General features: G+C 60.7%; 1 protein-coding gene across 1 annotated transcript in view; it reads left to right on the top strand.

Moving 5' to 3' along the window:
• The window catches only part of FANCM (FA complementation group M), a 33,441-nt gene extending 15,190 nt beyond the window's left edge, over positions 1–18,251 (top strand). Inside the window, exons 12-24 of the mRNA XM_044436280.1 lie at positions 1,370–1,565; positions 4,685–4,846; positions 5,968–7,867; positions 9,451–9,533; positions 9,626–9,691; positions 11,305–11,632; positions 11,930–12,168; positions 12,849–13,005; positions 13,238–13,344; positions 15,074–15,580; positions 16,427–16,757; positions 17,208–17,499; positions 18,020–18,251. Of these exons, the coding sequence (XP_044292215.1) occupies positions 1,370–1,565; positions 4,685–4,846; positions 5,968–7,867; positions 9,451–9,533; positions 9,626–9,691; positions 11,305–11,632; positions 11,930–12,168; positions 12,849–13,005; positions 13,238–13,344; positions 15,074–15,580; positions 16,427–16,757; positions 17,208–17,499; positions 18,020–18,134 (4,483 nt within the window). The 3' untranslated portion in view covers positions 18,135–18,251. The remainder of the gene's footprint in view (positions 1–1,369; positions 1,566–4,684; positions 4,847–5,967; positions 7,868–9,450; positions 9,534–9,625; positions 9,692–11,304; positions 11,633–11,929; positions 12,169–12,848; positions 13,006–13,237; positions 13,345–15,073; positions 15,581–16,426; positions 16,758–17,207; positions 17,500–18,019) is intronic.
• The last annotated feature ends 2,143 nt before the right edge of the window (positions 18,252–20,394 follow it).

Genomic DNA, 20,394 nt, shown 5'->3' with positions numbered 1-20,394 from the left:
TACAAGCACGATCTGCATCGCTGTTGCGGTGACCCTGTTCGGAAGGTCCTGCTTTGTAACCAGCTGAGCTGCAGTGAGAACTCTTCCTCCAGAGGAAACCGCAGAAGAAGGAGGGGAAAAGGAAACGCAGTGTCCCTGCTGCCCTTGCCCCCCAGGGATGGAACGCTTTTCCCAGATAAATTCTCTTCAGATCAGTATTGTTTTACACTCTTCGTTTTAGAAAACTGTATTGCTGTGGTACCTTGAAAACTTGCTCTGCCGGTGCCTCATATGCGTATCTATTAAGTGAACAAGCGTCTTGCGGTGCAGCAGATACGTACCGGCGTGTGAAGCAGACGAAGCCAAGCCCAGCGAGCAGGGCCGGTGTGCAGCGCTTCCGACCGCCCCTCTGATTCGGAGTCGCTTTTCTCGCCGCGAAAAAGACCAGCTTAGGGCCGGGGGGCGAGGCTGCCACTGGGGCCAAGGCAGCTGCTGCTTTCCGGGAGAGGGGGCTTCCGAGGGCTCGGACGGAGGGGGGACGCTGGTGGGTGCCTTGGCAGTCACCGCAGGGAACATGTTCAAAGGATCCGTTTGGTTTGGGTGTGTACGACCGACAGCCTGAGCTGATGTGAGGGGAACTTACCTGAAGGAGCGCTTACATCCATACTTGCCCAGTCGCCCCCTGAGATCGGCGGGAGAGGCCCTTCTCCGGGAGCCCTCCGTGAGAGAAATTAGGAGGGTGGCTACTCGGAGAAGGGCTTTCTCAGCGGTGGCGCCTAAGTTATGGAATGCGCTCCCCAGAGAGGTCCGCCTGGCGCCGTCGTTATTTGTTTTTCGGTGCCAGGCTAAGACCTTTTTATTTAAGCAACATTTTAAATGCTAAATACAATTGAATTTTATCTGGCCAGGGCGGCTTATTTTATTTTATAATGTGTGTTTTAATCAAGATTATTTTATATGGATTTTAACTTATTGTTTTATCTATGTTGTAAGCCGCCCCGAGGCTTCGGTGAACGGGGCGGCATAAAAATGTTTAAATAAATAAATAAATAAATAAATAAATAAACGTCATCCGGTTCGCGTGGGAGAACGATCCATTGGCTGCAGCTCACCTCCAGAGAGCTGTCCATAGCGGGCCGGGACTGTCGGGTCCTGTAAGGACGGGTCGTTGCGGTCGGGCAGCCGGCGATACGGCTCACGCCCTCCGTTCGCAGCCAGCGGGGAAGAGGGAGGGAGGAGAGGAGAAGAGGGGCTTGCCCCTCAGCGGGCTCCAGCCTGCAGGGCGGGCAGCCTCGTGGCGGATGCCAGCAGCCGAAAAGAATAACGTGGGTGGGAAACCGTGCGGCCTGGCCTGTGTGGGAGAACTGCCTCACCGGTCTCTCTCCGGAAGCACATTTCCTCCACGGTTTTCCTCCCCCTTCTCCAAACTTGCAGGTACAAATGGAGCCCGTCGCGCAGAAGCGTGGTGCCTCACAGACAAAGAGTTTGAAAGGTGGAATCGGTTATATAAAATGGAAGCTGGGGATGGAATGAAAAAGCCAGTGATGCCGCAGAGCCACTTTGAAACGTTGGAGCACGAGGAGCAGGCAGTGAGTTGCTCCCAGATGGGTCTGTTGGGTGCGCCACGGCCGGGGCCAGAGGTTTTACGTTCCGCCACTCTGAGCGCTCCTCAGCTGAAGAACAGCTACCTGGCAAATACTGTCGAGCGCAGCAGGCGGCCGCTTGCTGTGGCAGGTTCTGTAGCGGAATTACGTGGCTGTCACACCGAACGAGGCGGTGTTGTGATTCATGTTATGAACTGTCAGGTCACCTGCTCAGCTGCCGAAATCCCAGGGCCACGGCTTCCTCCTGCAAACGAGCCGTCTCATTTTTATTCGCTCTTCCGCTTCCTTTTCTGCCTTCAGCTTCCAATAGAGTTATTCCCTCCTCCGGGGAGTCTTGTCTTCTCGCGATGTGCTCGAAGTGCAGAAGGTTCAGGTTCGCCATTTTTGCGTCCACGGAGAGTTCCGGCCTGATTTCATCCAGGGCCCGTTTGTTCTCCTCCTGTTGGTCTGGGGTCTTCACAGAGCCTCACGCCCGTTTCCTTTGTCTCGGCTTCCTTCCCTGTCCAGCTTTCATGCCGGTCCGTAGTGATCGGGAATTCAAGAGTGTGGCTGAGCTTGGCCTCGGACTGAAACTTCTTTACACTCGAGGATCTTTCTCGTTCCCTCAGTGCTGCCCTTCCGAGCCTCAGCCTCCTTGGAATCCCTTGGCTTCTGTCTCCTTTAAATGTGCAACTGAGCTGGTGTGTGTGGAACCTTTCACAATTTTGATTTCATTATTTACCGTTAATAATGGTCTGCAATTCTTCTGCAGACATATTTTGTGTTTCCTTAATATTCAGCGGCCCTGCTTTTATGCCAGCTTCTTTCACTTTCATCAGGAATCATTTCAGTGGATTGCTGCTTCCTGCCCGGAGTATGGCATCATCTACATTTTTAAAAACATGGATGTATTTTCCGCCAGTTTGCTTTCGTTCTAAACCAGCGTGCCTTATGAGATGTTCTGTGCCCAGATCAAGCAGACCAGGCGATAAAATGCACCTTTGAGGCCTTGCCTCTGGGACACCATTCTGGGTCTCTCTATTCTGTCCCAGCTGTCGTTTCTTGTCCAAAATGCAGGTTATGTATCCTGGCAATCCAGTCTTGGGGCACGTCGGTTTCCTTCATGACCACCCGTAGCTTCTTGTGAGCCATACTGCCAGAGGCTCAGCTGTGATCTGGGCGGCATAGACCGTTGTTCTGAATGTTGTGGTGCACTCCAGTAGCCGGTGTGTATTTGCCATATGATCTCACACATCGCTCCCCTTTCGGAATCCGGCTTGAGCATCGGGGAGGGTGACGTTCTGTGTGGCCACACCGTGAGCATCGCTTCGCTCGCACGGGGAATGAGCCCGACGGTCCCTCGGCTGCTGCACGCCTCTGCCTCCCCCTTCTCGGGGAGCGGAGTGCATTTTGAACGCTTCTGGTCTGCAGGCCGTTGTTTCGTGTCTCTGCGTGTTGGCATGTTCCTGGCGGCACTTGGACATTCTCTGCAGCTCGGGATAGGCCTGCGAGCAGCCGATCTGCTTGGAGTCCTTCACTCTTCTCCAGTGCTTTCAAAGCAACTTTCTCTGTATTTCACTGCATGGTCTTATATGGCAGGATTCCCCTTTGAGGGGGTCTGCTGTCTTTTTATTTCTTCTGTATAGTTCTTCCATCTGTAGTCTCCACCTTTTTCTTATTTTTTCTTTGTCAGATAGTATGCTCCCTTGTTTGTCTCTTAGCATTTCTAATCTAGATTGAATTTCCCTTTGATTTCTTGGATCTCCTGGAAGAATTCTCTTGTTTTCCTCTTTGTCTGTCTTCTGTTTCTTTGCACTGGCCACGGTAATAGTCCTTTGTGTCCCTACATTTTAGTAGCTGAGAAGTTTCATTCCGGGTTCTGACTGTTCCTTTCATGGTTTAACTTTTCCTTCTCCCCTGTCCTGAGCAACACTGCGCACGTCTTCGGTCAGCCATCCAGGCCCTCTCTCGCTTTTCCTGCAGGAATTGCCCGTGGCGTTCTTCCCTAACAGTGTCCCTGGATTCAGTCCATAGTTCTTCCGGTGCAGGCCCAGCAGAGCTCAGCGGTGCACCTCTGTTCTTTGTGTGGTCTTTACATCCCTTAAGAATTTTACTGAAAAGGTATTTTGGAACTGTGCTGCTATTCGTGAGGCTTCCAGCTTTACGTAGATATTTTGCCTTAATAGTTCCTGGTCTTGGTCTTCTTTTGGCAGTGGGAACAAGCTTTTCTGTTTCCTATTTCCAGTTACATAGGCTGTTTGATTTCTGTATTGGCCAGCTGGTGATGTCAGTACCTGCAGCCAGCCAGTTATTCCCTTGAAGGATGTATTTGTGATCAACAGATGTTGCCTTCACGGAATTCGGTGAGCCCTTCTTCTGCTTCGTTCCAACCCCTAAGCCACACTTTCCCTCCACATTTGACTCTCCCCTCTTTCCTGCTTTTACTTCGTCACCCATGACGATCCGCGTGCCGCCTCTTGGCAGGGTATCAATTCCTCTTGGACCCACGCATTCGAGTTTGTGAGTTCTTCCTTGCCAGTGTCTCGTGTTGATGCCTAGAGCTGAATAATGTTTACGTTGACAGGTTTTCCGAGAATTCCGATCAATATGATTCGGTCAGACACTGCCTCACAGCCCCCTTCAGCCTGTGCGAGATCTTGCCCCCGTATCAAAGCCACTCTGTTTCTTCCAGGTTGGCCAGTTTCAGAGTAGAACGCTTCGTATTTGTGTGACTGAAAATGCCCCACTGCAGCCCACATCAGTGTACCCACACGAAGGACTGCTCAAATGTTTATCCATTTCATTTCTGCTGTGTGGCTTCCAGGTGCCTTGAGTCATACGGACATCCTTCTGTAGCAATTGACTTAGCAAAAAACTCGTGTATGCAGCATGTATATTTTCCATCCACTTCAGTAATAGCGGAGCGCTCTTGGTCTCTTCAACTAACAAATGGATGCTAAATACTGCATTATAATAAATGACAGGAAAAGGAGGGTTGAAATAAATGTGAGAGCTTTTAATACATTGAGACTTGTCATTCAGGTTGCTCTTTCCAGATATCTGAGTTGATGTTTTGCATTTCCTCATCAAGATGTTTTGCTTTTGTCTTGCTGTGCATTTAGAAGCCCCAGGAGTCGCAGGGGGACGAGGTTCATGAGCTGTCCTTGACGGAATGGAGGCTCTGGCAGAATCGCCCCTTCCCCACCGACCTGGTGGACCACTCGGATCGCTGCAGGCACTTCGTGGCCGTTATGGAAATGATAGAGCAGATGAGACAGGAGGAGGTGGGCAACGCACCCGGGGAAGCCTCGTGGCCGCGCTGTGCAGAAAGATTTCTCCTTCGTGCTTTCACTGCGTCTTCCCAGGGCTCGTACCTACTTTGGAGGCTCTTGGGTGACCGGAAACTGGCCGCAGAGGCAGGATAGTGCAGTGGCCAGAAAGCACCAGAGGTGGCCTTGCTTTGAAAGAAAAGCAAGTGAATTAATTCTCTGGGCATGTGTGTTTCCCATGAAGAGGTTCCGTCGTGGATTCCTTGTCTGTCTTGCTGAGGTGCCCGGCACTTGGCGGGCAGCAGGGCTATTTCGGGAGAGGGGGCTTTCCCCGTGATCCCCAAAGGGGCCTTCTTCTCCCCGTGGCCTCTGAGAGAATCAGTAGTCGGGTAGCAGCGCTTGGATGGTGGAGGGGAGGGCCGAGGAGGAAAGGGCGGCCGAGCGAGGGCTTCGCTGCGAAGCCACGGCAGCTGAGCTGGCCCGAAGCGAGCCGAACTGGCCGCTGTCCGAAGGAGCTGGGTTTTGTTCCAGGTGCTCTGAATAGGAGGAGGTTCTTTGCTGTCTGTCTTTGAGTTCATTTTAGTGTGCATTCATTAGTTATGGCAGAGGCAGAGCGTTCTGTGCCTGCCCGAAGGCGAGAGTTGATTCGATTCGTCACTGTGCGGATTTTGGGCTGCAAAGGGAGTGAACCACTATTTGAGGTCAGCCGAGAGTAGTCTCACGTGACGCGTCCAGCCATGGCGGTTTGTGAGCCGCGGTGGCTGCTTGTGTTCTCGGAGCTCAGCTTCTTCCTGGAAAAGAGGCAAATGACCGGCTCGGCCGTGAGCGCAGCGGCCACGCAGGCGCCGATTCTCAGCCCGCTGCAAGCGCCTCTGGATCGATCTGCGTTGAGCGTCGTGCAGCCGCCCTGGGGGCAGCTCGCTGCTCCTGCAGGGCCCCCCGGGATGCCGCAGGAGGACTGCGGGACGGGAGGGAGGAAGAGGCCCTGCCCTGCCCACCAGGCCTGCGGAATTCCAACCACGGGGCCTCGTGGAGAGCAGTGGGCGCCACTGACGTGCGGGGAAGGCGTGCGGGCCCCGTGGATCGCATGCCGCGGGCCGCCCGGCTAACGCCCGTCTGTCTCCTTTCCGCTCCAGGGGGCCTGTGGCTACGACCAGAGCCTGCAGCCGCACTTGCGCTGGGAGGATGTCGGTGTGCCTGATGTGCAGCGGGGCAAATGTCGCCACGATGCCGCCGCGGCCCGGAAGCCCTCCCTCCCCAAGAACGCCCCCGCGGAGACGCCCGGGGCAAGAGGCCCGCCCCGCCCCTCGGAGGAGCTCGGTGTGGGACGCCTCTCACTCTTCGGGGCGGCCGCCTTGCAGCCTGTGGAACAGCCGCGGAAGCCGAGCGCGGGAACGGCAGCTGCTGCTCCGGGGGCCCCCGGTCCTTCCGGTTCCTTTCCAGCAAGTTCGTCGTCCTTCGTTGAAGATGCCAGGTGGAAAGGGCTTCCTGGTGAAAAAAGGGAAAACCTGGCTGAATCCACCGGAGCAAACGTCCTCCGAGGAAGCGCTGCGAGTTACGGCAGTCTGGCCGGAGGAGAAGTCCCACCTCCCTCCGAAGAGTGCAGCTCCTGCCGTGGACGTGGGCCGGACTCCACCGCTGGCGGCTTGGCAGAGGACGACGTGCCTCTGTCGCCGTCCTTGTTTTATCTTCCAGCGCCAGAGGCAGATCCGTTTGCGCTTCCTGGCGTGCGCGGAGCCGAGGACCCTTCCTGGGCAGAGCGCCTCGGAAGAGAGCTGGCGGTGCTGCTGTCTCAGTCACCCCCGTCTCCAAGCAGGCTCCCTGATTTTGAGGAGTGGGGAGAGAGTCAAGCCCAGCCGCCAGGATCGGCTTCCGGAGTGTTTCCGGGCAGCCCCCTGGAGGAGCGGGCGCCTTCCACAGAGCCAGCCACCACACCGCAGTCCTCCTTGGGACCCGTGGAGCCCCGCAGGCCACGCTGCGCAAATGAGCGCCCGCTGGACTTGGGCTCCGTGTCCGAGGCTTCCATTTGCAAGATGAATGACGTTGACTGGGATGAATTCTTTGACACCGACAACGAAGGCGCAAACCTACTGCTGGCCAGTCATGGTCCAGCAGTGGATGCTTTGGGCAGAAACGCTGGTGGAGGACAGCAAAACCTGTGTAAAACGTCTGGGGGAAATGCAGCACCAGACCAAGCCTCTGTCCGTTTATTAGAAGGAGGCCATTCTGCAGAGAGCGATCTTTCCCCAGGCAGGAAGGGGAGGGGGGTCCCAGTGTCCGTAGAGGCAGGCGGCCCAGCCACTGCTCCGTCCAGCACAGCAGGGCGTTGTTCGGATGGGCTCGCTCAGGCCAGCCACGCGGGCCCCTCGAATCCACAGGAAATCCACTGGGGCGAAGCTCTGGAAGTTGCTGGCGATTGCGCGAGCGAGGCTGACCTCCAGGGCGGCGACGAGCCGTACGACGCTTCTCTGGATTTGTTCTCCGTCAACTTTGACCTTGGGTTTTCTGTCCAGGGATCCGAGGGAGAGGCCACAGAAGCAGCGGAGGCTGAGCAAAGCCACGTCGCGCTTTGCCCCGCGAGCCCCGAGGCCCTGCCCGGAAAGATCAGCAACGTCATGGGCGCGTCTCCAGCAGCCTGGAGTGATGAGTGCCTTGAAAGGGCCATGTCCTCAACACCCTCACGCTCGCAAAACCGGGACTCTGGCTTGGCCACCATGGCAAACGGCATCCCCTGGGCCTCTCCGTTCACACCGACAGGAGACGATCCGTGTCAGCCACCAGCTCTGGCTCTGCCTGTGTTTTCTACCCCAATCAGCAGGCAGCCCGGGCAGCCACGGTTCCCGCGCGGAGCCTCTGTGGGTTGTTTCCCTAGAAACAGCCTGGAAGGCCCACAGGTGCCTGTTGCAGGAAAAGCAAACGCCGGCATAGTCAGAGTTCTGGCGGACTCGGCCTTCAAGACAGGAGGACTCGTGTCGCGACGGGCGGGAGCGGCAGAGAGCGGGGCCCCAAACGGCTCCAGCGTGTTTTCTGCGGAAGGTAAGCCTTCAGCCACCCCCCGCCAGAAATTGCAGGGGTGGAACTGCTGCTGATGCGGACTTTCAGTGGGGCGGGGGAGCTGCCTTTGTGGCAGGGAAGGGAGAGGGGACCGATCGGATCTCTGCCGGGCTCGGTTTGGAGTCCCCCAGGCGCTGAACGTCGGACTGCAGCGAGCAGTGTCTGGGGCATTCCCACGAGGAACGTCCCTCTGCCGGCCCGTGAGTTCGCCCCGCCACTTTCCCTAAAGACCCACTGTAGTGGCAGGAATGCCATTAATGCCGCCACTGCTTCTGGATTTTGACGAGCACCTCTGAGCGCATGCCCAGGAATATTTTAGTTTGCACTGACTGCCCCCGAAGCAAAACCGTCAGCGGCGCCTGGCTTGGAGAGGCTGTCCGTAGGGAAGGAGAGCTGCCGAGCGATCGGGCCAGCCGGGCAAGGGGCGTGCCGGGAGTGCGTCGCCCGTGCAGCTGCGGGAGGAGAAGGAAACCGCGCAGGGAGGCCTCTGGCTCGGTACTTTAGCCGAGGCTGTTAGGTTAGTAATCCGCATGCTGCTTTTCTGAAGAAGAGAGGACCTCGCCAGGGGCTCACAGTGTACAAAGCAGAGCTAACAAATATTCTAACGACACCCGTCGACGCATGTGTGGTGTAACGACCCCGTTTCGAAGAAGTCCTGAAGCTGCAGATCAGATCTGTCACTTTGGACCCTTTTAGGTTTGCCTAAAACGGCGTAGCCTCCGGGGGTGAGTTGAGGTCACACGGTGCCACGAGCCATTTCAGATAACCTGTGGCAACAGGTACCGGGGCGAGTTGGGTGGAGCCGCAGCAACCTCTGCAGCGGCTTCCTGATCCTCCCAGCGTCTTGCCTGCAAGTATTTCACATTCTTGCAACGTGATCTCGGATCCTGCGCTTCCACATTCTTTGTGGAAACCGAAGAATTCCTGAACGTGCAGCCGCTCGTTTGCGTACCTGATCGGAAGCTCCCTTGAAAGTCGTTCGAAGACTTGCAGCCGCGCCCCAGCTCTTGCCTGTCCGGCTCCGCTCGGCGCCCGTGCCCCCAGCGCCCCTCCAGTGGGCGACCTCGGCGTGCCCTGTGCTCCGAAGAGCTGGCTGGGCCCCGAGCTGAAACGGCTGGTCGGGGGCGCTTCTGCGTGGATGGCTTGCCGGGGGCTTGGGCGGTGACGACACCCGTACCTGTGTGGACAGCGGCTGTGTGCCCGATACGCCAAGTGGGCTCACTCTTTTCCCTTTGCCTGCTCTTCCCTCTCCGCTGCGAGGAGGAAGAGCGTTGCGTCCGCTGCCTCGCGCTCCTTGAAGGGGAAGAGGTGGGGCACCTGAGAGGGAGAGCGTGGTGGCTGCACTTTCCGGCACGGCCGGCCTCGCATTCTGCTCTTCCCCGGTGGGTATTTGGTTTGCGGTGCCCGGACCGCACCCTGCCCTGCTGGGGAACTGCTGTCAAACAATGCCCATCTCTCTCGACAGTGATATCTGGAAGAAATGAAACAGGTGTTTCCTTTCTAATGTACAAATACGGTGGAAAATACATTTTCTTACATATTCTTACTTTTGTATTCCGTTGCAGTAGGGGCCAGTAGTGAAAGTGAAGAAGAAATAGTTTTTCCTGGGAAACATAAGAGAAAAGGAAACATTTTGGCATCTCCAAAGGTGAGCTGTTTAGTTAAAATTAAATGCTTACCTCAAACAATCTCTCAGCTCTGGATCTTTAAATACAATTTAACTTCTCCGTTTTTTCCAAGGCGAGCAGCAGTGACTTGGAATCGCCGATTCGTGCCGTCAAAAAACGGAGGCGACTGCTCAGCGAAGTAAGGGCTCCTTCAGCAAATGCAGGAAGCGCACGCGCACCTTCGGGGTGCCCGGATCGGTCCCCCTCGTTAGGGAACAGCCGTTCGCGTGAAGGCCGACTCGGCCTGCCCTTGTGTGCGGCCTGCTTGGCTCGCAACCATGGCAGGAGAATCATGCGTATGTGTGTGAAACTCCTTGTGCTTCACGAAAACAGTGCCACTCCCACCGTCGGCACAGCATCCCACAACGGCAGCGACGCTCCGAGTTGCGGCGGGGGGGTAGCGTGTCTCACACAGCACGTTGCGTGGCGCCCCGTTGTGGGTTCTCGTGTCTCGCAGGGGTTTTGCAGAGCTTGTGGGCGAGTTGCGGCCTGTGGCTGGGCCGCTGTTTCCCACGGTGGCTGGTTGTGCCTTCCAGGTGCGGCTGGCGGAACCCGCCGTGGCTACCAGGCTGTTCTCTTGGGCCACCAGCAGGGCGGCTGCCCCACAAGCGCCTGGATGGCCGTCTGGGGCGGCCGGCACCGGCCACTTGCCCCCAGCACGCTCGCCAGCCCCTTTGCCGCCCCGGCGCCCGCTCCCCGCCACCCACGAGCCTTTTGGCGAGCGCGATTGCGGGGCGTTGGCCGGTTTTCGACGGCCGGTGACAGCCCCTTTGGGGCGCCTGAGCGGCACCCCGGTGCAAGAGGCCCGTGGCCGTGCCCAGGCCCGGCCTCAAGAGGGGCTCTGCACTGTGGCAGCTCGCCGAGAACCCCGCGGGCAGTTGGGGCAGAAAGGGGAAAGGAGAGACCCTCCCCGTGAGGAGGGCGCAAATCGCTCCACTCCCTGTGGTGGGCAAAGAGCCCCGCCGCTCTGCTTTTGCTGGGGGCCTGCCTTTCGGGACTTTCAGGAGAGAGCAAGGCCAGACGTCGGGGCCTTTCCCCCAGCTCCCCCGCCTTCCTGGAGCACGAACCCCACTCTGCCCTGCAGCTGGCCCGGTGGCCCGCCTCTGAGGGGTTCTGCCGCTCCGGCGTACAGTGCAGCCCTGTCTGGTTTGGAACCGGAGCCGGCTCTGCCAGCCCTCGCCAAGGAGCGCCCCGAAGGCCGGTGCTGGCATCACGTGCCCCGTGCGCTGGGGAGGGATGCCGGCTGTGCGCAGGAGCGGGGCGTTCTGGGCTCTGGGGGCGGCTGGGGGCAATAAAGCTGCCTGGCGGCAGAAGCTGCGCCTCCGGGGCCCCTTCCAGTCCCCCCAGGGCTTGTGGCAGGAGGAGGCAGCCTGGCTGACGAGGAAGGCGAGGGGCACCCGGCCCCCGCCGCCTGTCTTCTCGAAAGCCCCTGCATGTCCTGGGGCGAGCGGGGGCAGCTGGTGCGGCCGCGTCTCCCGTGCCCCCGCAGCCGGACCATCGGCAGCCTGCAGGCAACTTGCGGAAGGGGTGGCCCGGCCGGAGCGCTCGCCCTGGCGGGAGCCGCACCGTGCCCGGCGCGAGGTTGAGAGGGCAGGAGGCGCATCCGGTCACGGAGAGCGCCGCCAAACGGAACGGCCCACCTCTGCTCCACCTGTCGGCGCCGGAGTCCGGAGAGGGGGGGGCCGGGGGCTTGGCGCGCGGGAGGCCAGCTCTCACTAGCGGCGCCCGTGCCCGACATCTGGTTCATTCCAGGCAGATTCGTCCAGCGAGGAACGCACAGCGTTTGTTGCGAAATCGAGCCGGAGGAAGCGAGACGGGAAGAGCCGGGCGGCCGTGAAGGGATGGAAGCGGCGGCGGGGCGGTGTTGTGGCGGAGGTGAGCGCCCTCTGCTCGGCGGCACTGCCTGGTGGGGGTTCTCCGGCAGTCCTGCCTTCAGAAGGGCGACGCAGAGGCCCCCTGGGGCTGCGTGCAGTGGGGAGCAATGGGGCCCTGTCCCTGTGGTTAAAGGGATGGATCGCAGGTGGCAGGAAGGAAGCGCCGCCGTCCTGGGGGCTCTGGAGAAGCGTTGCCCGTGGCGCAGGTACGTGAGGCTGGAACGGGGGGCTCGGCCCACGGCCACTTCCGGTGTGGCCCGAAAGCCGCCCCCCCCCCCCGCCCTGCCCGCTTGGTGGTCCTTCACTCAGGGGCTTGACCTCCCGGACTGACGGACGTTCTGCTCAGGCGCCCCGCAGCCATGTTTTCCTTGCGGAAAGGCGCAGAGCAAACTGAACGAGGGGCTCCCTCAGGGTGGGTGCCTGGAATGCTGGTACTTGGGGTGCTTTTGAAGGGGGCCGCTGCGCGTGTCAGTCCGTCTGCTTCGGACTTGCACACCGTGCAGAGGGTGCGCAGGAGCGGCTCTTCCCGTCACCGCTGCCGCTGGAGCCCCTCGAGTGGAAGCAAAGGGCCCACCTTCTGCCGGTGGCACTGTGCCAGCTGCTGCCCGTGGCGCATGGGGATGTGCACACGGCTCCCAGCAGACGCCGGATGCGGCCCCCGGCGCCAAGCAGCTGTGCACCGCTGCTGGTGTCGGGCCGCTTGCTGCGTTACGAAGCCCGGGCGAGGCGACGGAAGAGCGCCGTGTGCGCGCCAGAGCCCTGGAGGTCTCCGGGCGGGTCTTCCTGGCCCGGGGGGCGCCACTGGCTTCCCGCGGGCGATTAGTGCCGGTGGCTGCGCTGCCAGGGGCGCGTCGGCAGTGCGGGGGCAGCCCTGGGGCGCTGCCCCGTCCTGATCGCACGCGAGCGCTCTCTGGGCCTGAGCTTTCGCTTGCCAAAGCTGCGCGCTTTCCCCGAGACGGGTGCTCTCCTCTGGGCGCTGCAGCACGGTTGGCCCTGAGCGGCGGCTGGATGCCCCTTCGGAGAATCATGTGGCAAGTCGTCGTGCCATCGGTGTGTGCAGGTGTGGGGGTGCAGTGGTGCTGGCAGAGTGCGCGTGGGACGGCCCGGCCCCGCTCCGCCCTTCGCCAAGGGCTGGTTTTGGCTTCGCCGCGACACTGAACCAAAGGGCGTAGTTCTGGGTGGATCCCAGTGCCGGCCCAGCGAGCCGCCCGCCCTCGTGGCTGGTGGGCGTCCTGGACTGGCTGCCGGGAGTTGGCCGTGGCCCCGCACGTGGTTTTTAGCCAGCCCGCCACGTTCGAGGCCCCCAGCCACCTGGGGAAGCCGCGCTTGGTGCCTCAGCGGCGAAGTCAAGGACACCCTGTGAACACGGCAGGGTGAGCCTGGGCTGGTGGGCAGGACCGCTCTGTCTGTCGCCCCGTGCAGGCGGCCATCAAGGCCTTCTTGGATCAAGAGGCTGAGCTCTCTGACGAAGCCGCTGCGGAGGTTTCCTCCGACGAGAGCGTGTGCTCGGACGGCGAACTGAGCTCCTCGCTCGCGCGGTTCCTGGACGATGAGTCGCAGATCACGCAAGGACTAAATGGTGAGCGGGAACGGCCTGCGCGCTCGCCCCCTCGGGGGACCTCCCGCCGTCTTTCCCAGCACGGGGGCCGGTCGGGCAGGAAGCTCCCTCGGGCTCGAGCGGGTGGGCCTCCCTGGTGTGACTGCGGTGGGCCTGCCTGGGCTTGGATTTGGGACATCCCTTGCTGCTTCGCCTGGAAAAGACGCTCAACTCGGTCCCACCTGACCGCCTTCCTGCTCCTCTCTCTGTTCAGAGTCGGACATGCAGGCCGTCTACCTGAAATCCGTGCGCAGCCCGGCCGTTGGCAGCAGGTACCAGCTGGTGCACAAAGGCTGCGCCTCGCCGGCCGTCTTCGCACAGGTGGGACGCCGAGCGGCGCGTGTGGCCCTGCGCCCAGCCTGAGTGGCGGGTTGCTCTGCTCTGCTCTGCTCTGCTCTGCAGGCGCTGCGGGGCCCTTTTCGTGGCCCGTCCCAGGGACATGGTGGGAGACGCACCTTCCCCCTCACGGAAGGGGGCCGCAGCCTCTCGCGAGGCTCAGCCGGAAGGCTGCTTCGCGCACGGGGGGGCTCCGCGATGGGCAGAAGTCGCTGTGCTCCTGGTGCTTAGTTTTAGGGACAACCGGGAGCACACACACTTTTTGTCTGGGGATGGGAGAAAACAGGAAAGTCCTCGCCTGCCCTCGGGGAGGAACCGTGTGGGAGCCGGGCTGCCCTCGGGGAGGAATGTCCCCCGGTCGGTGCAACGCCTCGGAGCGCAGCCTTCCTCCCGGGCCGCCCGTGGCAGTCCGGGCGGCAGATCCCCGCTGCCGTGTGGAGACGCAGGAAAGTGCGAGAGGCGGGAAGGGCGATGCGCTCACGCCATTCCTGACGCCCAGGCACCCTGCGACGACCCTTGTTCAGCGCTCGTGAACGCCGGGCCGTGGCTTCGCGGTTGGAATCGCTGCAGCTCGGGCTGCTCTTCCTCTCCTCCTGCCGTCTCCTCCCTGGCATCGCGCTCCCCTCCAGGGACTCTCGTCTTCTCTCGAGGAGTCCAGAGTATGCCAGCCGCAGCTCTGCCAGTTCCGCTTTGAGGCTTGATTATGTCTGGCTTAGAATCATAGAACTGCGGAGTCCAAAGGAGCCCAAAGGGCCATTGACTCCCACCCCCCCGCCCGCCCCTCTCTGTGCAGGACCCCCCGGTAAGCCATCCCTCACCTGGCTGTTCAGTCGCATCCCGAGTGCCTCCAGGGTGGGAGAGCCCACCGCCGTCCTGCACAAGTGGTTCCATCGTTGTCCTGCTCTAACAGTCAGGAAGTGTTTCCTGACTTTGAGCCAGGACCTGCCTTCCTGTCGCTTAAGCCCCTCATCCCGTGTCCTGCACGCTGGGATGATGGAGAAGAGATCCTCCCGAGGCTTCGGCGAATGGGGCGGCATAGAAATGTTTTAATAAATAAAATAAAATAATAAATCCTGGCCTTCCTCTGTGTGGCAGCCCTTGAAGCCCTTGTAGGGCGCTATCCCGGCTCCCCTGCCTTCTCTTCTCCGGGCTAAAGATGCCCGGGTCCTTCCGCCTCCCCTCCTGGGCCTTGTTTGCAGTCACTGGACCGTCCTTGCACCTTTCCCTGGACCCTTCCCAGCCCATCTGCATTTTCCTCAGGCTTGCTGCCAGAACTGGACTCGGGACCCCAGGCGAGGCCTCGCCACGGCCCCCGTGCCTGCATAGTTGTTTGAGGAGGGGTTCTGGAGGCGCGGCCGCTCAACCCTTTCCCTTCCATCTGGCTTAAAAAGGAAAGCTAAACATCTCCATAGCTTGGTGGGTGCTTTGGTGGCCGTCGCCCAGAGACAAGATCCACAATTTGAGAGTGTTGACAGGATGGAAGGGAGAATCGGCACAGCGCTCACTCGAAAGGCGTTTGCAGAGGTTCACATTTGTAGGTCTGCCTGAGACACGCTGGGCCCAGGCGCCCTGGCAGAGGCTGCTTCTCAGGCCTTTCCCAAGCCCAGTTCTTTTCAGGCACAAGCTGTCTCCCCTAAAGTAGCAGAAGTTGGGGGTATAGTACAGCAGGGCTCAACCTCTGTCTGTCTGTCTGTCTGTCTCTCTGTCTGTCCAGGTGCCAGAGCAGGAGGAGAGCTACTTGCAAGACAGCTTCTGCGTTGGGGACAATGAGGAGGGGGATCCCGAATGTGGTTCTAGTGAAGAGGAAGTTTGCGTTAATTTCAGCCTCTTGCAAGGGGAAAGCTTTGCAGACGGGAAGGCGCAGTACTGCACCCGCCACAGGAGGCGGCTGAAAGAGGCCCGCGGAGGACAGGGGGTGGGCGTGCCGCCGCCGCCAAGGAAGCCTTCCCGGATCCGCATTCTCGACAGCTCGAGTGAAGAAGGCGGTGCCCGCGGCGAGGAGCCGGCAGACGCAGCACCCCCCACGGAGGCCGGCGCAGGCGCTCATCCTGCCCCGTCTCTGGCGCCGGACCGTCCTCCGCACCGCAGCAGTTCTGCTCCAGAGCCCCAAGCCCCTCTGCCCCAGGAGCGCAGGGCCCAAGCGCCGCTGGAGCAAGAGGCTGCCTTGCGCGGGGAGCGCCACCCGCACTCTGTCTGCCGGGATCAAGGCCCGCCGGAGCAGGTGGGTGACGCGTGAGCTGCGCCCGAGGGCCTCCGCTCCTCCTCTGGGTGCGCTGGGCTGGCGCAGTCGGCCGTGGCAGCGCTTGGTTCGGCTCCTTGCGGGACCCGCAGCTTTTTTCGCTCCGGCGTCCAGGGGGTGGCTCGCTCGAGCCGTCCTGGAGATCCTCTGGTGGAAGGCGCCGCAAGAAAGAGAAGCGGCACGGGACGGGACGGGAAAGGGCTGTTCTGTTTCTCCGCTCACGGCTGTGCCTGGTCCTGGGCGGCCGGGGTGGCCGGGGGCTCTCTGTCCAGGGCCCGTTGCCCAGGGATGCGGGGGACGGAGGGTGGGGGTGGCCCGCACACGGAGCCGGAAGATCAGGTCCTTTGACGAGTGGCTGGCAGGGCTGGAAAGGAGCAGCTGGCGCTCCCGCAGCCGCACTTTGCACTGGCTGACGCGTCCGCGACTGGGAGCAGGGTGGAAGTTGCGGGTGCCATGGGGAGGCATCCTGGCAGTAAGAGCCGCTTGGAGCTGGCTCCCGGAAGAGGCCGGCTCTTCCCTTCCCCGGGAAACACTCGCCACCTCCTGGGGAGCCTCAGCCGGGCTGTACCTGCTTCCTGCCTAAAGCAGCGGACCTGGCGAGGCGGCCCCCTGGTCCCGTCCGGCTGGTCCCGTGGCTGGAAGGGTGGAGTGGTGGGGGCGGAGGCTCACGGGGATGGCCGGCGTGCCCCTTCCCCCGGCCCGCCCAGGACCCTCCTCTCCCACGTGGCCTTTGGCGTATTCCCTTCCCTTCCCTTCCCTTCCCTTCCCTTCCCTTCCCTTCCCTGGCCCGGCACAGCGAGTGACGCTCTGCCGCGTTGTCTTCGGCAGGAAAGGCCTCCCAGGCCCATCCCGGCACCCAGCGCGCCACCTGGCCCCCCGAGGAGCCTGGCCCCTCTCCGCGTGCTGGTGGACAGCCGGGAGATCTGCTCTGGCCCAGGCGTGGTCTCCGCCCTGAAGGCTGCGCACGGAGCCGAGGTTCAGGCCTGCCCTCTGGGGAGCTGCGATTACGTCGCCAGCAGCCGGCTGGCGGTCGAGAGGAAGCGCCAGGCAGAGCTGTGCAGCGCTGCGGGTCGGAGCCGCGTGGTCCAGAGGGTGCAGCAGCTGAGGCGCCAGTTCGATCGGATCTGTGTGATTGTGGAGGAGGAGCAGGTCCGAGCAGGTTGGTCGCCGGGCCAGGCAAGTCCCCCTGGGGCGCGAGGCTCTCCTCTGCTCATGCTTCCAGCTCTGGCCACCGAAGCAGGAGTGGACGGAAGCCGCCGGTGGTTTCCCAGTTGCTCCAGCCGGCCGTGCGATCCTTCCAAGTGGCGAGGGCAGGCCGGGGGGGTCAGGCCGGGGTTCATTCGCTGCTTCATATACCGCCTCGCTCGTTACAGAGCTGTCCAGGCAAGGGCATTGCCCTCTCCCCGGGACGTGACACGCTGATAGCCAAGCACGGAAATAGCATTCCTGGCCTGCCACAGCGCTGAACTCCACCCTTGCTCGCTGGGGCAAGAGGAAACGGGCAGCAGCCAAGGAAATGCGGCTGGATTTCCAGGAAGCACCGCGCCTCTGGCCTGCCTGTGCCTTCCGGGGAAGGCTGCCCAGGACCGCCTCTGCCTTGCCCTTCCAGGTGAGGCACGGAAGCCGCTCCGCAGAACCAAGCACTACGACGGAGTCCTGTCGGCGTTGGTCCGGGCAGGCGTCAGGGTTCTCTTCAGCTCCTGCCAAGAGGAGACGGCCGGCTGGCTGGCAGAGCTGGCTCTGCTGGAGCGGCGGAAGGACGCCGCCATCCTGGGGCCCACCGAGCTCCAGGGGCTCCGGCAAGACGCCCTCCGCTTCTACCTGAGCATTCCTTGCGTCAGCTACGCGCTGGCGCTGGCCCTGTGCCACCGCTTCGGCTCCGTGAAGGAGGTGCTGAACAGGTACGGCGGGGCCGGCGTTCTGGCCGTGCAGCGCAAGGGAGGCCGGGCACGTCCTGCCCCCCCCCCCCCCCACGGCACCCTCTCCCCGGCCCGTCCTTGGGACGGGGACCAGACTGCGCATGCCGTTCCACGAAGCCAGCGGCTGGCTCAAAGAAATGCAGAACGAGGCGCCAAAGCCCCATTCAGAGGGTGCTGCTCATGCGTAGGAGATGTGGGCACGGTTATGTGAATTAGCCCCCCCCCCGCCCGGCATCTGCTCAGCTACAGGCCTTAGTGAGCCATGTGCTGACTGGGGCGCGTGGGCTGAGCAGTACCTTGGGGCGCATCGGCCTGTCCAAGAGAGGCACCGCGTCCCTTCGCGCTGGGGGGCCGCATGGGGACCGGCACACGCAAGCCAGCCAGCCTCGGGGCTGCGGACGGCCGCCGTGCCCTCCCCGACCGGCCCGGCTCAGCCCGGCAGCTCCCGCTTCCCCTTCCCGCCCTTCCCCGGGCCCCACCTCTTCCCTTCGTTCCGTTCCAGCTCGCCGGCGGAGGTGGCGGCCCGCGCCCAGGTGAGCCGGCAGAAGGCGGACGAGCTCTTCCACTACGTCCGTTACGGCTTCGACGCGCAGCTGCTGCCCGAGGCGCACAGGTGACCGGCTCTGAGCCAGCCGGGCAGACGCACGCTTGATCCAATGCACTTTATGGCTCCGCTCGCTCACACGATGCAAGATACGTGAATAAAGGTCCGGAGTGAGTTTGTGTGGCACTGGCTTGCTCCTGAGCAGGCCGCCGTGAGCCCTCGTCTGCTTCTCCCCAGGGACGGCCCTCCCCTTCAGGACGAGCTCCTAAATGTTTGCCCCCTAGGGGGGCAAAACAAGCAGCCTTCCGGAAGCCGGGGGCTGTGGGCCCAAGCCCTGGTGGCCGCACTTGCCCTCTGCTGCTGCACCCCCCCTCCTGGCCTCGCTGCTGGAATCTGGTCGATCGAGTGATCTTCCACAAGTAGCCCTTACGTTTTCTCACCACCTTCGTCTCAGAAAAACTCACGGAGGAAAAAGGGGGAATGTGTGCGCAATGCCTTTTTCATCTCTTTTCTGGAGGAATCCCATCACAGCAGAGCGAGGATCTTGTAGGGGAGTGCAAAGGATTGAACGAGGGGATTAGGCACAGAAGCAGTTGCACTGAAGGACAGAAAAACAGAAATTGCGCTTGCTGGCATGGATACTGATTCCGCACCAGTCCTTCAGGCTCTGGCCCGGCGTGTGGCTGCCTTGGGAAAGGGTTTGCTGCCCTCTTGTGGAACGCTCCCTTTCCGTGCTTTGGAAAAATGCTTTGCTATGACAAATGTTCCGGAGGCGACTGTTATTACCAAGTCCTCCAAAGTTAGTCCCAGTATGTTACTTTAAATGTCACTTTAATGCTGTTAATGGAGAATGGTCCAGGTGGGTGGAGGGCTCTCCTGCTGACCCCCTCCCCCCCCAGTATCTGTCCCCCTCGGACCACCATTCACCGCATGCCCACTTAGCTCCTTCCTACAGGAAATGCCAGGCAGCAGCCAGACTCTGTGTGGAACTCGCGCTGCCTAACGTGGGGCCCTTCACTAGCAGGCTAGTGTTCCATGCATCTCATGAAGTGGGCGGCTGCCCAAGGAGCTCGAGACGTGATACATTTATTGTTTTTAATGCAAAAGGCAACAGAACGTGGAAGACATTTCCAAGAAAAGCTTGTAATGCGCAGCTTGGCCTGATAAATCCATCCTGTTCCCCTCCTCTTATCTTGGTGGTCAAGGGGCGCCACTTGCGTTGCTGGCCCATTGATGCAACCAGAGTTTGCAATTTACCCAGTCAAGAAGGTAAAAAGCAACTAGGAGCTATTCAGAAAGTACATTTAATAGAAAAATACTTGAACGCTGTTTTTTACATAGGAAACGTATAGCTCCTTTAAACAATTTCTTTGCAGGTTTATTGTACAGTACATTTTAAAACATTATTTTGCTTAATTAAAAAAACCCTTGAATTATCTCCTCAGCTGATGCCTTTCTGCATATCCTCTTCAAGCAGGTTGGGTCAGAGAGGAAAATAAACAGAAAGGGAGATGTTTAATCCCCGTTCTGAACACCACAATGGGAAGCAAGGAAACTGATCCCTTAACACTGTTGGCCACTTAACATCGCTCCGAGAGAAGCAAGTAAAAACTCAAAAGTTCCTGCATAATTCATTAAAAACTGGCAGGAGAAACCATCCTGGTTCTGAGGCCACCAGACCCCCGGAGACTGGCCTGCGGCCTCAGAACATCTGCTGGGAGGACCTGGGGAGGCAGGCGCTGGGCTGCTAAGAGCTGAAGTACAAGTCCTCCTCTTCATCAGACTCCTTTCTTTCGTCCACTTGGAAGAGCCGCCCACCCCCAGGAGAAGCCAGAACATCTGCAACGAGAAGGAGCATCTGGGAGTTCAGTTCTGTTCTGTTCGACGCGCGAAAGCCTCGTGATGGACGCTCAGCCAGCCAGTGGCTGATCCAGGAGGGAAACGCTCCAAGCAGTGAGAGGGCCTGCAACCCCAGCGGTTTCACAGGGACTTGAATGCAGCCGCCAGTTGTGGCGCTTCTGGGGCTACAGTTGCGTAGGTGGAGCCAACAGGTGCTCATCACAAGGCTCCACACCTGGAAGCCGGCATCTGATCGATCCACCAGGCCCCTGAAGCGCTGCAGCAGCTGGCCCACTCGCCCGCCTGCAGTGCCAGAGACGCCGGCCAGCCGAGCGCTCGCACGGACCGCTGCTCCCTGCCCCCCCGTGGCGCGGTGCCCCTTCGCGCCCACCAACGGTCGCCCGGACGTTCTCAGCCTTTCTGCGAGGCTGGCGCAGCGGCCCTCCCTCCGGCTGGCAGGGACCCGCAGATCGGAGTCCCTGCATGCCACTGGC

The sequence above is a fragment of the Varanus komodoensis genome, unplaced genomic scaffold, assembly GCF_004798865.1.
Source record: "Varanus komodoensis strain SLA01 unplaced genomic scaffold, ASM479886v1 scaffold3, whole genome shotgun sequence".
Classification (NCBI taxonomy): Eukaryota; Metazoa; Chordata; class Lepidosauria; order Squamata; family Varanidae; genus Varanus; species Varanus komodoensis.
Note: the sequence above shows the minus strand (reverse complement) of the source record. Positions and strands in the feature narration are given on the sequence as shown.